The 16,693-nt window shown below is 39.9% G+C and overlaps 1 protein-coding gene across 1 annotated transcript in view; it reads left to right on the forward strand.

The window, feature by feature from the left end:
* ADAMTSL1 (ADAMTS like 1) overlaps positions 1 to 16,693 on the forward strand; it is a 569,359-nt gene that overhangs the window by 316,670 nt on the left and 235,996 nt on the right. The window contains exon 4 of the mRNA XM_048504173.1: positions 13,221 to 13,266. Coding sequence (XP_048360130.1) covers positions 13,221 to 13,266 — 46 coding nt within the window. The remainder of the gene's footprint in view (positions 1 to 13,220; positions 13,267 to 16,693) is intronic.

Below are 16,693 nucleotides of genomic sequence, written 5' to 3' on the forward strand. Positions count from 1 at the left end.
ATACTAGAACCAGGGGCATATGTTGAAAATGCTGGGGGGAAGAATTAGGACTAATAAAAGGAAACATTTCTTCACGCAATGTATGATTGGTGTTTGGAATATGCTGCCACAGGAGGTAACCTGGATAGCTTTAAAAGGGGCTCGGACAGATTTATGGAGGAGAAGTCGATCTATGGCTACCAATCTTGATCCTCCTTGATCTGAGATTGCAAATGCCTTAGCAGACCAGGTGCTCCGGAGCAGCAGCCACAGAAGACCATTGCTTTCACATCCTGCATGTGAGCTCCCAAAGGCATCTGGTGGACCACTGCGAGTAACAGAGTAATGGACTAGATGGACTCTGGTCTGATCCAGCAGGCTCTTTCCTAAGTTCTTAGGTGATAATAAGTTAACTGAAAAGCTAAATATTTGCATAGAGATTCTGTCCATGATCACTGTCACTCTTTTGGTAAAAGGACTAAGCATTGGGTTGCTCATATGTTTTTAAAAAAGAAGGCAGGCTTAGCTGACAAAATGTAATTACTGAAGCTCCATTCATAGGTCAACATCCATTATCATCACTCTTTTCTCTAGGAAATCTTGCAAAGTCTGCTGATCAGGGTGGAGACCTTCTTAACAGACGTGGGGTGATATAGATATGGCAAGGATGGAAATTAACCTCTAGCTCTAGCATGTCCCCAGCTTTTAAACAGATGCAGTTATGTCTTTTGTATGATGCTGTTTAGCTTTATTTCTTTGCCTCCCTTTCCATATCTTGGAACCATAGTCACGTTCTGCTTTATTTCCATGGAATTCTTGTCTTATTTGTCTTTATTTAAGTGGGCACCGTGCTCCCACTGTATAGGCAAATGGGGCTGTTGTCACATTTAATATGCCATTCATTTGAAGAACTTGGGGTATTGCTGAAAGCTCTAAAAATAATTTGTAACATATACAGCATTTCAGTGCAAGTTGATCTTTCTGAGCAAACAGTTTTGTAGAAGGTTGTCCTAATACTATGAAAAAAATTGTGATCTCTAGTAAGACATTAGTATTGATTTTCATTGATGTCATCTCTGCATTGCTCCACTATATTTACTTACTTACTACATAACTTTTCTGACTTTGGGGATGTGCCTGATTCTATTATATTAAGTTCAGGAGAGAAAGGGGGGATATAAATCCAAACTCTTCTTCTTCTTCTTCTTCTTCTTCTTCTTATATTAAGTACAATATTCGTTTCTGTCATTTCCCCCAAGATATAGGAAAAACCTATGTTTTGATTGTTTGCTGCCTTGGGGATCCTAGAATGTGTGGAAAGGTTGCTTACAAATATTTTAAATAAACATTCCCACCTCACCATAGTATATATAGTAGAAATTAATTGCATGTGTGGTACAAGGGAATCGTTGTACGATAATTCAACTAGCTACACATACAATCAGATGCATTGTGCTTGCCATGCTAACTGCTGATCCACAGTTTGCATTATACAGATGTTCATATGTAAAACAGAATTTAAGGATGTTCCCTTGGACTGAAAATATTAACAAATACACCTGGCTGTACAGCAGTGTTATGCTAGCTTAACAGTTGAAACATTTTAAAAATTGCGATGCCGAATAACTCGGCTTGGCAGTGAGAACTAATCTAGCGGTGGGATCTTTAAAACAACTATACCAGAAAATGGCTTTAAATGTTCCACAGAAAATACAAAAAGAGACCAAATTGGGTTTAAATTTTTTTATAAGTTTTTGGCAAAAACTTTCACGCAGTGAGATGTAGAGAAGCTTACACACAGTTCTGGGTCTTTCTTGGTGAGAGTCCTCCCACCTGCAATCTGCTCTTCCCACCATCTCTTGGAGCAATGGCAGGAGAAAACCATAGATTCCAGTGGTGTCTAAAGAGGTACAACATCACTTTCTGTTTTCCCCCAGAAGTTAAATCATACCATCACTCTCTCATGTTTTCCCCAGACTCCCACCTGTTGACAGGCCATGTCACAGCAGCCTTATTAATGTAAGGTACAGCTTCTAGAAAAACCCAGTAGAGATTAGAGAATGTGTTTTTTTGTGTTTTTATGTGTGTTATTTGCAGAGAGGAAAGCTGTCATGTTCTCTCAAAGGAAAAAATAGTTTTCTTTTGATCCACTCGTTTAATTCTGGGTAACTTTTAAATTGAAAATAAAATGTGAAATGCTATCTATTTGAATGCCATTGATTTCATGCTGTTCTAGCTAGTAATATGGAGTTGCCAAGAGGGTAGGGCTGGTGATACTGGATCACTGACCCTTCTTGAGATGACCTTTGGAGTCCCTGAGTGGTTTTCACCACAACTTTGAGCCAAGGTTTTCTGTTTCATTTGGCCTTCTCTCTGTCTGTTTGCACACTCCCTTTTGTCATAATCTTTTCCTGTCAAGTTATATTTTCTTTGCAAAGTTTGGCTGAGGATCCTGGAGTTGGCTGTTGTTTCACTTGCTCTGTAATTTTTAGTTTTCAGCTCAGGATACGTGTGCCTTGAAGAGTAGATTTTGTTGCAGATAGAAACATCCAAATCATTCTGTATAATATTATTTATTTGCTTGTTTGTTCTTCCCTTTTGAGCGGCCGTGGGAATGAGGGTTATCAGTTGATTTCATTCTGTTAGGGCAACTCACTGTCATATTCCAGGTGTGAGCAATAGAAAGACTACACTTACTAAACAGTCCTTGGAAGACCAGGAATTATGCTTTTACAAGAGATCTTTATTTGGTGCATTTTTTGGAATACTCCCCTTTTTATATTCATTTCTGAAAGCATGTGGAAAATATAGCTAAAACTCATACCCTCTAAAAGTAGCTCTCATTACACAATATACGTTCCCCAAACTATGTGCTTGCCTTTAGTTGACCTTTGAATGAAATGAATTTAAGTTCTCTGTACGGATGATAATTATGCAGTTAATGTGCATTTTCAAAATTATGTTTAATTTAGACTTCCATGAGAAAATTGTTCTTTAAATCAGCCATATGTTTGTCTGCAAGAAGAAAATCCTGCTTTTGATGCATACCTTTAATATTAAGCCTTCTTTGCTTTGACGTTCAAACATAATATCAGCCCTGTCTGTATCACCCTTGAAAAGATGCATTGTGGAGCAATATCAGATTCTATTTGCCTGTGAGTTTTCCTTGTAATACATGATCTAAAAGTGACTTCTCCCCACTAATTTCCACTTAAAAAGAAATGCTGTTGTACTTTGAATGTTATTTTTTCAAGAGATCGCAAATTCAGTGTTATATGTTGTTGCTCTCTTGCCACATTACAGCCTTCATCCCTTTGAAATGGGGACATAACACCTTTTGAACAGCAGCTGTAAAACTAGTTGATAAGGTCATGCTGGTAACCTCAATTGCAGCAGGCCTATCTTACCATAATGCTTTTTCCCTTGTCTAATGGGAAAGAGTCCAGTTCTTAAGCATTATTTTCATGTGTTCAAGCACACTCTTTTCCATCTCTGTGTTGGCACTGCTTGAGATTAACTCAATTAGTGATTAACTATCAGTAATTTTTTTCATTGAAGTTGGTAGAAAACATCATATGCATTCAGACAGCAAATCCACCTCAACTACTGTCTGCATTTTCAATATAATTCACTATAGTATTTCACTATAGTATTTCACAGAAATACTTTGCTGTCATCATAATTGGGACAACAGCATTTTTTAAAATAAAGTCTGCGTCTTTCTTTGGTACAAGCTGATTGCTACTTGTCCTTGAGTAATAGATCTTTCTACTTCATCCACCATACATTTCTCTAAATTTCTTGATAGGTTGTAATGCTTTAATGCTGGAAAAAAATTCCCTGGAAGAAATTATATTAATGCACAACTGTTGATTTATAGATGTGCCATGTTGCTGCCCATTTAGTGTCAGTCAGTCAAGTATTTATTGTTTGAGCCATTGGCTATAACAATACAAAAATACATGCAGTTAAAACAGTAACTTAGTTAAAACAATAATTTAAATTAAAACAATAATTTAGTTTTACATTAAAATATAAATTATTAGTGTTCGCAATCTCTAAATTAAAATGCCTCATCAAATACGTCAGATGTTTTTGCAGCTTCTTCAGCTAGTCTAAGTTAATCTCCAGTACTTTACAACATTAGTTCAAACAGCGCTTTAAATACTTTGCTCGTAGTTTCCTAGCCACCAGGGCAAAGAGAGCCATCTTATAAGAAACATAGGAATCAATATCAGATAATAAGAAAATAGTGTGATGTCTCTTCAAGGACAGACAATATTAAACCTTCTGTTGCCCAGAAGTGGGCATATTCAACAGGAACAATGATGTATCTACAGAACCAGCCAAGTCTGTGGAGCAACCACTTCAGCTTCCTGTGTAAATTTAGCAGAGGAATGTATCAATATTGGAAAAGGAAAAGGATAATACTTACTGAATCCCAACACAAATTTTGAAGCATTAAAATAGATGACTTAATTTTCCTTACAATTCTGAATTGCACTTGGAACTACATTTTTCCAATTTATGATCAACTTTTCAGCCAAGAGTTTGGAAGACAGTTCACAAAAATCTTAGTAAACTGTTTCATTACTGTACCCCCCTCCCCCTTTATAAACCCTATGAAACTAAAACAAAAACAATATTGTTGCAGAAACAGAGAATTGAAGCTTATGGGATGCCAATATTTACAATGTCATTCAATACTGAATTGCTCCAGTCCAAGCCCATTAAAATTAGTGTGCTTATATTGGAGTAACTCTCCATAGATTGCACTGTTAGAGATCAAATTGGAATCCTCCAGAATTGTGATCTTTATCCACGTGCCTGAGGGTGATAGTGAAACTGAGGCCGTTCCCGCATGGCCAAAAAACAGCACCCTAGAGACAGAAAAAACACCATCCCAGGGGTGCTGTTTGCACAGGAGGTGCTGCTGCATCACAGCAGCGCCGTCCTTGCCCCCCCCATAGGGTGCAAATATGCCACTTTTAAACCTCGCTCAGGAGGCGAGGTTTTTGGAATATGCCAGCTTCCACCTGTTGCTAAGCAAACGGCAGCGCATTCCCTGCGCCACTCCCAAATGGCTTCTTACCTTCTCCTGGCTTCCATCGCTCTGAGGAGGCCAGGGGACATGCCTCCTGGCCTCCGTCGCTGCAGCCATCGCTCTGGCCATGGCTGTGTCCCCTGGCCTCCTCAGAGCGATGAAAGTCAGGAGAAGATAAGAAGCCGTTTGGGGGTCTGTGTGGCTGTGTGGAGCCTGCTCTGCCAGCTGCGCAGCCTGTGGGGCTGTTCGTGCGAACGGCCCCAGGGCTTGCATCAGCATAAATCATGCCGGTTCAGCTCCACAAATCTGGCTGTGTGGAAACAGCCTGAGTAGTCAGTGCTGATATTTAGTGGCTATAATGCTGGGATTTATATTTTCTTTTGTTATGTATCAACTTCCATCTTTAGCTGTCTTTTATTTTCTGTTTTCCATCTGTAAATCTGATAAGGTAACCTACCTCATAGAATATTCCCAAGGCTAATGTTATACATTACAATGGTCATGAAAAATTCTGCTCAGTTAATTGGGGTGATGATGGTATACGAACAGATAAAATAAATAACTCATGTATGGAAGATGAATTAACTAAAGAATTAAGTTCCAATACTTGCTTTGAATCCCAAATACAGCATGTCACAAAATTCAAAATATTTTAGACCACTTTAGTCTGAAGATTATTTGCTAATTATTTTTTCAAAGATGGCTGGTATTGTTTGCTTGTTTGGTTTCCCTAGTTTACAACTTCTGATTGCATTATTTATTAATAACTAATTAAGTATTTTTCAAATGTCTTTTTTCCATGATAACAAGTACTGTTGCCTTGTGAATATTAGGGGATAGAAGGTGAACATTGCAAAGGGTTTCCTGAGTTGTTTTGATCCAGATGTGCTCCAGGATGTTGGCAGAAAGTCTAACAATAGGCTTTGCTGGTTATTTCCTCCCACCTTGGAAAAGATGGCAAAGTATGGCAAAATGGTTAAGAGCAGTGGATTCTAATCTGGGGAATGCATTTAATTCCCTGCTCCTCCACATGAAACCTGCTGGGTGATCTTGAGCTACTCACAGTTCTCTAAGAACTCTGTCAGCTCCACTTACTTCACAAGGTGTCTGTTGTGGGGAGGTTAAGGAAAGGTAATTGTAAACTGCTTTGAGACTCTTTAAAGGTAGAGAAAAACCAGGGTATAAAAATCACCTCTTAATCAAAAGGTAGCATTGCTAGCTGAATATAATTTATTTGAGTTCTCTATTTCATTTGCAATTTAAAATGTACAGTTATGAATTGGAGATGTTTGTACATGTGTATGTCTCTGTCTGTGTAGTTATCTACCAGCATTTTCAAAATCCCCTAAAGAAGCCACAGTTACTAACTTTAGAAACTAAACATTTAACAATCATTAGTAGTCTGAATCCTTCTAGTATATTTCTTTGCTTTTTCAACATTCAATGTGTATGTGTACATCTTTACCTTTACTGTTTTAAACATTTTATTTTTCATAAGTTATGTGGTGTGGCCTTTCTCAGCAAGCAACTGCATTTTTAACCTGAAGTCCAGTTGTCTTCCCAGAAGGAAATACTTCTTTAGGGGTTGTCACATTTTTTTTAGTATTGAGACATCAATATATTGACATGAATAAGTGTCTGACTGACAGGTTAAGATCCCATCACAGACTCTCTGCTGCAGTGGTGAGGCCAATGGACCCTTTCCAATGTTGGCACATCTTCTGTTTTTATTGGCCAGGTTTTTAATAGTCCATTAATGTTGAATGATTTTATGCTTTTTATGATTTTGTATTGTTTTATTTTGTAAGGAGCACTGAGCAGATTCCTTAGAAAAATGGCACAATTTTCTAAATAAAAGAGAAAAAGTAATTGTTTCCTATGCTAGTGAAATTGTTGCAATTTAGTGTACTGTGGGAAATGTAGTTGTATTATAGTGCCATCATAAGCAGATATACATTGTTCTATGTTCACTGAAGCCAGTGGACTTAAAAAGGTGTAACTCTTTTATGGATGATGCTGTTAGTGTCATGGAAACTATTTCCTGAGTTGCCTAGTGCCAGTGGGAAAGATTTAGTCGGAGCAAAGAAAAGCCTAAGCCAGTGATGCAGCAATGACACTTCTGGAGCTCACCGGCAACGTGGACCTGCTGTGGTATTTGGGCAAAACATCTATGGTAGAATTCATCTTTACCATAGAGTTTTTGTTCAAATACCAGAGTGCCCCCACATTGTTGTCAATGTGGTAATATCATTGCTGGTATGCACTGGAAGTGATGTCACTGTAGACAGTGTTGCAGGACTAGGCTTTCTCTTACTGCCAGTAGTCCTCTTCTGGGCAGCTGATCGATGCTGGATGGAGTGACTCCAGAGATGGGTATTCCCCTGTTCCCTGTGTGGGCCTGGCAACCCTACATAGTTCTTGAGATATCACTAACAAAGAATCTGATCTAAGGACAAGGAGGATTTGTAGGCTGCTGGCAGGTACAGGTAGGGAAATTTGGTAGGGAAAATAGGGAAAATAGGTGAGAAGGCATGTGGCAATGTACATATATGTGAGAATTGGAGTTTCTTACTCTGATGTCATCTAGAGAACAAACATGGCCTAGAGGCTAAATGGATGAACTGGGACCTGAGGAAACTGGGTTTAAATATCTTCACTAACATGGAAGTGTGCTGGAGATCTTGGCCCCATCACACTGTCAGCCTAACCTATTTCACAGGGCTGTTGTCAAGATAAAGTGGAGAATGATGTGTTAAGCTGCTTTAGGCTGCCACTGAGGAGAAATGCAGGATATAAATTTTTTTAAGCTGCGTCCTATCTTTTCTGGTCTCTGTTTTCTTAAGTTGATGGAATGAAAGGCAACATTCTCCACCACAGAAAACCCTACCATCTTTCCATGTTCACTTTTAGTAACATTAAGAGTAAATGTAGTGCAGCCTTATTAACTTTTATGGTGGCTCTAGAATTACATTGATATAGCATGTACCAAGGACATTTATTTGAAGGCCAAACATACCTTGCTTTCCACAAAATGGCTGGCATTTATTTCATTTCAGCAATGATAAATTATTTGCATCAGAAATGCTGACTCCTGAAAACCTGAGATTTGGTGGAAATTTATGCTAAAAGTATTAATTCCTAATAGTTTTCCGTCTCCTGCTTTACTGCTTCTCATCTTGCTCTCATTTTGGGTCATTATCCCATACACTATACCATATGTGTGCCGTTGGCAGCCCAGGAGGTATGATTTGTGTTTTGATTTTCCTAGTTTTCTGACTGCAGTGACTGCTGTTAGCATTCTGCCTGCTGGTTGTTTATTTTGTTACTGCTACAGAAAAAATATTTGTAAGGTATGTAAATGTATTTAGGTTGCCAGAAAAGTTGGCCTATCTACTCCAGGCCATCTTTTCTCAACTTAAAGTTTGAGTAAATTTGAGCTGAAATTATCTTTTTTAGTTTCATTTTCACTATTTCTAAACATGGCATCCATTTATTGATTTGTTTTCACCTTTGCCTTTGAAATGTTGACATAATACATCACACCTCAGACATGATAATGACCTATGCAAAAGCACCCACATAAGCAGTGCTTGACGAAGAAAGTCAACCGAAATCCTAGAGCATTTCTGCAGCATTATAGTCTTTGTGTTTCTCCTAGAGGTAGTGATGTGCTATAGAGTCCACCCTCTGAAGTTGCAATTTCTTCCTGGGCACTGATCTCTGTACTCTGAAGATCAATTATAATTCCAGGAGAACTCCAGGCCCCGACTGTGAGGCAGGCAACCCTAACCAAAATATAAAGTCTTGGAGTGTCTGAGCTAGCCTACAGTGTACTAGGGGTGACCTCCCCCCCCCCCAAAAGTAACATTATTGGTAACACCAAGGAAACCCAAATAACAATATCGATAAGCTGAATATTTTCACCTTTCCCAATAAGGCCATTTGATTTTAATTTTGTTTTCAACTGTTTTAATTGCTTTACTGTATTTATAAATTGTTGTGAACTGCCCTGATCCTGCAACGGGAAGGGCAACATTTAAAACTAAATAACAACAACAATGGCATTTGGTTCCATTATAGCCTATGGGGAATTTTGGGGGGAACTCTGTGGGGGCTGTTGTTTGAGGTCAGAAGAGGACAGGGGAGAATTCAATGTGGCTGAGCCTTCAGCAATTTGGTGTGTATGTGGGAGGGGGGACTTTTTCCTGGCTTGCAGAGTCCACCCAGAAGCCTTCCACAGACCCACGTAAGGCAAGTTGTAAGGGTTTTTTTAAGTTATAAGCCCAATCAACAGCCTCGTGATTGGTAAATATGGGGTTTGGACTGAAGGGATTGCTGAAAAGCCCAATCCCCCAAATATTTATTTGGCTTATTGGCTCTCCCTTCTATTCAGCTCAGCTTTTCGAATGCTTTTTTTTTCATTAAAAACCCCAAATAAACCCTGATAGAAGATCTTCAACCTTGAGAGCTTTGCAGTTTCTGAGTTTCTCTAACCAGACTCAAGGAAATATTCCCCATTCAATTGAGTCTCATTAAGCTTTCGGTCCCTCTGAGAAAACTAAACCAGTTTAACTGTTTAGACTGCAAGCCTAAGGGCAAATTAATAGTATTTTATTCCAGTTTTTGTATCATATAGCATGCTGGGGTGTTTTTTAATGTGTTTAAGGGATTATACCCTTTTGTCACATTATTAACCGGAATCCTAAATTAACCAGTATCAAAATCTAATGTCATGCTTCTATCTAGGCAGGATGCATATGCAAAGAGAGTCCTTAGCCATGATGGGGAGGCATTTGTAATTCCAAAGAGTTTGGATTTGTTGAACTATGTTAGTTTAATGTTCATCTTAAATTAAGAGAGGTTGACTTTCTCATGCATTCAGCAGCTTAGAGAAGAAACAGATCTTCTGTAACTCAAGCATCATGTTGGCCACATGATAGGAATAAAATGAATTTTTTTAAAAAAGAAAACAAAAAGAGTTTGGACTTTGTCAGAAACTGGGATGTTTAGGTTGAAATTTTCTTCTGTTCCTGATCTGCAAACGGCCATCATTCTTTATTACAAAGCATCTGTTCTGCTTTTATTCCAGTCAGCCTTCAGTATTTTTAAAATTTGTATTCTGATCTGGTAATATTTTGCAGTCTTTTCACAGGTGGTGGTAAGTTTAGTTTATTTATGTTTATTTTCATTGTTCAAGGAATTTTGTTCTTTGCCTGAATAATCCAAATAAAGTCCATTTGGGGCTTTTAAAGTTAACCTATTATGGAGTAGAGGGAAGCTTTTTTGGATGATGTGACTGCATCTAGTCATCATGCAGACACTGCTTAGGTGCATTTTTAATTAATAAAATTGATTCAGATTTTCACCTGCGGAAAAACGGAAGTGCTCATGGAAATGTATGATGCTATGTGATGCTGTGGACAAGTTGATCTATGCATGTTTGATACTCAGTTATCGTAGGTGATATGGCTGAATCAACCAGAGGGTCTTGTATCCACAGCATGGTAACATTGAGACTAAGGCTCATTCCGCACATGCAGAATAATGCACTTTCAAACTGCTTTCAATGCTCTTTGAAGCTGTGCGGAATAGCAAAATCCACTTGCAAACAGTTGTGAAAGTGGTTTGAAAACACGTTATTTTGCGTGTGCAGAAGGGGCCCAGGCTTCTGTAATTCAGTCTACATCCAGCAGGCAGTGATGTAGCCATTCCTAAAGAAATCTAGCTTCAACCTAAGATTCTTGAATAACACCTGCCCAGTCTCAAACATACATTCTTTAACAAGGTGTCTGAACAGATGGTGGCTAGGCAACTTGAGGGATTCATGAATGAAGCACATTGTTTGGATCCATTCTGGTCTGGTTTTAAGCCTAGTTATGGGGCTGAAATGGCCTTGGTTGCCCTAGTGCAGGGGTCTGCAACCCGCAGCTCTGGAGCCGCATGCGGCTCTTTCAGCCTTATACTGCAGCTCCACATGGCCTGGAGGTCGGAGGGTAGCATGGGCGTGTGCATCCAGAACAGCCGCCATCCCACCTCTGCCCGATGGAGCAGGCAGCAGTTTCCCTGCCCAGCACTGCTGCCTCCCATAGTTCAAAAGGCAGCGGCCCTGGGGTAGCCACAGATGCCATCCCCCCGCCCCATGGAGCAGGTGGCTGCCTGCTCTGTCAGGCAGGGGTTTTTTTCCCTGCCTGGTGCCGCTGCCTCCTGCAGTGCAAGAGACGCCGGCACCAGGCAGGCTGCAAACGCCATCCCCCCTCTGCCCCATGGAGCAGGCAGCTGTCTGTTCCTTGGGAAGAGGGGGTTTCCCTGCCTGGCGCCTCCACCTCCCAGCACTGGAAGGAAAGGTGAGTGGAGGGGCCAAACCAGAGGCGGCTCTGTGTGGAGTCACCTCTCCAGCTCGGTAGATCTTCAGAGCCATGGAAAACGGGTCCAAATGGCTCTTTGGGTGGTAAAGGTTGCCAACCCCTGCCCTAGTGGATGACCTGTGCTGAGAGATCGAAATGGGGATATCCTTTGTTTTGGATGGCATTGTACTTTCCCTAAAAGAGCAGGTTTGTAGCATGGGGGTGTTGCTGGACCTCGGACTCCTGGTGGATAAATAAGTGAAAATGGTAGCCAGGGTTCTTTTCACCAGCTCTGAATGGTCAGCCAACTGCAGCTGTTCCTGGGCAGGAACAATCTTGTGCTGTGGTGCATGCCCCAATAACATCTAGATTAAAGCATTCATAATGATGCATCCTTGAAGACCGGCTGAAAACTACAGTCGGTACAGAATGCTACAACCAGAATGCTTCCTAGAGTGGATCATAGAGATACAGTTTCTGACATTTCTGTATAAAACTCAGAAGTACAAAATAAGCATAATAGTCATTTATTACATAGTCCTTCTTAGTCCTGGTTAAAACAATTAAAACTGCTGTCAAATTCTAATTCAGTTAATTATTTATTTGGCCTTTATTTATATTATGGTAAATCATTGAGATGCCACAAAAGTACTTTTTGTTTCTAAGGAAGGGCAGTTATTTTACCCATTAAAATGTATTCTGCCATGGAGTTCATATTTAAATATTTATACTTTAAGTTTATTCCCACTGGGGACCCAAACCGGCTTGTAACATCATTTTCTTTTCCATTTTAATTACCCTGTGAGGTAAATAAGGCTGAGTTTGTGGGCCAATGTCATTTTGCAAACTTTCATGGTAGAATAGAGATTCAAACCTGGATTTCCTTCAAATCCTAGTCCAAAAGTGTAACCACTGGAGTGCACTATCTATAAAATAGTAAAAATTATATATTTAAATAATAACTAGTGCATGTTCAGTGTTAAAGAAATTAAAGGAAAGTGTATCAACCCTTGTTGTGCTCGTCAAAAACTAATTATGAAAGCGAGTAGCAAAATTATACCTGCTTGCAATCACAGGATAAAATGACGGAACTTAAATTTTATGCAAACAAGAAATGCCAGACTCTACAACATTCAATAGTGAAGATGGCTCTCTTAACATACAATTCTGATGACTTCTGGAACATGAATGAAATTGTAAATTCTTAATTTTCCTCCTAAAATGAAGAAATGTTTAAATTTTAGTATCATGTTGTTTTCAGAAAAGAGCACAACTAAATGACAGTGACCATCTATATTGCAGGCTTATGGGGCAAAACTGTTTTTCTATTCACAGAAATTCTACAGTGGAATGACATTCCTGTTCAACAAAAAAGTTAGCTTTAAAATACCCTTTTAAAACTAACTGTTCATTTGCAAAAAGATTTATTCAGCAGAAAATGGATTAATTTTCATTTTTTAAATTATTGGAGTGCCCAACATTTCTAGTTTTGAAACTGGGGAACAAATGAACACCTTATAGAAGTCACACACCCAATGTAAGCAAAGATATTTTCTCTTTTGAGTCCAGTCAGTTTCAAAATATCCACATATCGCTGCAAATATTATGGATTTTTTTCAGGACACATTTTCAGCCAGGAAGCAAAATACATCACATGAAGGACACTGAACAATTCCAACAGTCAGAATTGCCTGACATCTGACCATTTTACAGAATTGGTAAAATGCAGATAATGATGGATGTTAATTCTTCTTAACAAAAACTTCCCAGCAATCTCTCTTGAACAGAGAATTCTGTGGATTAGTATGATGACATGTTATAATGTGTGCTTTTGTTTGTTTGTTTGAATGTAGGAGCTGTGAGGGGCGAAATATCAGATACAGGACATGCAGCAATGTGGTGAGTGAAACCTAATTCTGCTCTGGTGCTACTACAGTAGGACGTACATATTGGAGAAAACTGGGCTCGTAGCAGGGGCGAGCTATGCACAGAGGAGAAAGAAATGTAGACATCGGATAGAAAAAAGATTGAATATGTAAATATTCTTATATAAATCTTTTCATTATAAATGCTATTGTCACAGTGAGTATATTCTTCTGGCTCTCAATTATTCTAAGTCCAAGATCATGTCTTTTACTAGCACATGGCGTCCTTCAAGATGGGTCCTCAATGGTGTGGCCCTAGAACAGGTTAAGTTATTTAAATATCTGGGCCTGAATTACCATTTTAGAACAGGTTTGCCCATAGGAATAAAGCCATGGTAACTAGCAAAACTACTACAATGGCAATTCTACGCTTCTTTTACAGAAAAGGACACAATAACTCCCGGCAGCATTAAAACTTTTTAATGCCAAAGTGTGCCCCCAACTTCTCTATGGCATTTCACTCTGGATCCAGGCATGGAACTGGGACATTGAATGTATTCAGTCTGATTTCTGGTATAAAGCACTTGACTTGCCTCATTCAGTGTCCTACGCAGCTCTGTGACTGGAAACTGGACAGCATCTACTTGAAACCAGGGCCTGGTACATTGCCTTTAAATACTGGACCCGCCTCTGTTTCACCTGTGAGAGCCAGAGTCTTTCATACCAGGCCCTAACTATAGTGCATTTCTCAGAATGGTGGACTCATATTAACTAGAAAGGATGGGGCTTCCGGTAGACTCTTTCGTTACGCTGTCCTGTAATGAAGTGTTCAGCAGAATCAGAGACAGACTCGATGATTTAGAGCACCAGAGACTGATTGATCAGGCTAGTAGATTCTGCTCACCTTTGTATCTTGGCATTTCCTTGGGAAAAACAATCATATCAAACTATTTATATTTACTTCCTGATCCCAAACTGCGATGTGCAATCTCTTTGTCAAGATGTAACATCATGCCATCTTCTCTGAGATCTGGTAGAGATGAAAATACCACACCATGAAAGGCTTTGCATTTGTAACATGATTTATGAAGAGACAGTTCATCATATCTTGCACCATTGTCCTTTATATAATGCAGCCAGGAGGAAGCTCACAGACCAACAGAAAACTCTCTTACTTCGGGACAATGGCTCAAGAGAAGTCTTAGAGTTGACTGCCAAGTTCCTCTGTAATAATTGCAAGACACTTTTAACATAATATTTGAAACATTTTTTGAAACATTTGAAACATTATCATTTTGGAGGGATTTTAAATATAGATGCCTATCTATATATATAAAAATCTATCAGTGCGTTTTTCTGCTGACAGGTAATCTCCCAAACTACTGGACCAATTGCTGTGAAATTTTCACACAACATCACATTCGCATGCGACCAGGTTTCCATGCTGTTTCCACACCTCCTGTTGTGTGCATGTCACAACTGTGCCAGTTATTGTGTACATGCCACACCTGTGACAGTTGGAACCACAGTTCTGTTCCACAACAGCGCCATCTGCTGGCCGTCAAAGCAACACCCTCTGATACAAGGGAAACAACCATGCCTTACTTGAAAACCGCTGCCATCTGGAGTGAAAAAGATGGGGTCCGCCATCTGGACATGGCCCACCCACCCTAGTGGAGGAAGGGGAAAGTGAGGGAGGGTCCGGGGCTTTGCTGGACCAAATGCTCTGAAATTTGAACACAACGTAGCTCATGCCTCCCAGCGTGTTTTCAGCTGGGTAATTCGCCGGGAAGGGAGTGAAAGAGGCAGGGTCCGCCGCCTGGATATGGCCCACCCACCCTAGCAGAGGAAGGGGAACGTTAGGGAGGGACGGGGCGGGGTGCCATGCAATGGAACGGGAGAGAGGGAGGGGAGTAAGGGGCCCCTTGCTCCTCCCCTCCCTTGCAAGCATTGTGCAGTGGCACATGTTCGAACCGTTTACTTCTCCTTTTCTTCCTTTTCCACTTCACCAGACTGAGCCACACTTCAGACTGAGCCACATCAGACTTTTCCACTTCACCAGACTGAGCTAGCTGCACTAAAATTTCAGGGTATCATCCGGAGACTCTCCTGATGATGTCAACTAAGTTTGGTGAAGTTTGGTTCATGGGGGCCAAAGTTATGGACCGTCAAAGGTGTAGCCCCATCTCCGGTTAGCTCCCATTGGAAACAATGGGGGTACCCACTTTGGTTCTGTACTGTAGACTTTGGTACTGTACTGTACTTTGGTACTGTACTGTAGACTTAGTGGAATTTGTTATGGGAGAAATGAAAGAGTCCTTATCAAAGCCAATGGGATTTGAATTACTCTGACAACTCTGTTTAGATTTATGGGAGTGAGTGCAACAGATAGGTCTTGCAGTGAGACCCCTGCTTCAAATATTGCCATTCATTCTTGTGGATTTTCATAATAAGGCAAAGATTTAGCTGGACAATATTTTAAGAAAAAGAAGAGTTTGGATTTATATCCCTCCTTTCTCTCCTGTAAGAGACTCAAAGGGGCTTACAATCTCCTTGCCCTTCTCCACTCACAACAAACACCCTGTGAGGTGAGTGGGGTTGAGAGAGCTCCGAAAAGGTGACTAGCCCAAGGTCACCCAGCTGGCATGTGTCGGAGTGCACAGGGTAATCTGGATTCCCCAGATAAGCCTCCACAGCTCAAGCGGCAGAGCGGGGAATCAAACCCAGTTCCTCCAGATTAGAATGTACCTGCTCTTAACCACTACGCCACTGCTGCTCCACAGTAATAACTTTATAATCCATAAAATAAGTAATTTGAAGGAATCTGAGTTGGGGGCACTTTAGGCAGGTACTATTAAAAATTTCTTGTTGGTATATAGCTTATTGGGACTCTGCAATGGCTAGTTAGGTGTCAACCTTTGGAAGGTTTTAACTAGTTAACTGTCTTGTCTTAGAGACCAGTGCAGTGACTGTGCAATATTGAGTACACCCACATTAGTACTGGGTTATTCCTCCAAATATAAAAAGGGTCAGCATAAAGTTTTTGGACAGTGGAAAATTATTTGAATTGCAGATGATAAGATCTTGACTCATTATACTGTATCTTAATGCATTTTTCATACTGTACAGTTTTATGGTAATTTGGTAGCACTGAATCAACAACTGATAGGCTCTGTCCCATTGTAGCCAACCATCTTAAGCACTCATCTTGAGTTATGTTGAGAGACAGATGTGTTTTCATTTTTTTGTAGATTCCAAATTTTGTCCCAAATTAGCCAGCTGATTATCTAGCTGAGCCTAGAAATATTGAATTAGTGCTGTTTTCACAAACCCTCTAAAATATGGTTTCTGGACTTGTGAGCTTTAATTACTGATTGCTTTTAGGATACCAACCTCTGTGATGATGTTATTGATCAGAAAATCAGTCAAAAGTCATCTTTTTTGCTGAACAGCTTGCATTT

The sequence above is a fragment of the Sphaerodactylus townsendi genome, linkage group LG07 (genome assembly GCF_021028975.2).
Source record: "Sphaerodactylus townsendi isolate TG3544 linkage group LG07, MPM_Stown_v2.3, whole genome shotgun sequence".
NCBI classification, from domain to species: domain Eukaryota; kingdom Metazoa; phylum Chordata; class Lepidosauria; order Squamata; family Sphaerodactylidae; genus Sphaerodactylus; species Sphaerodactylus townsendi.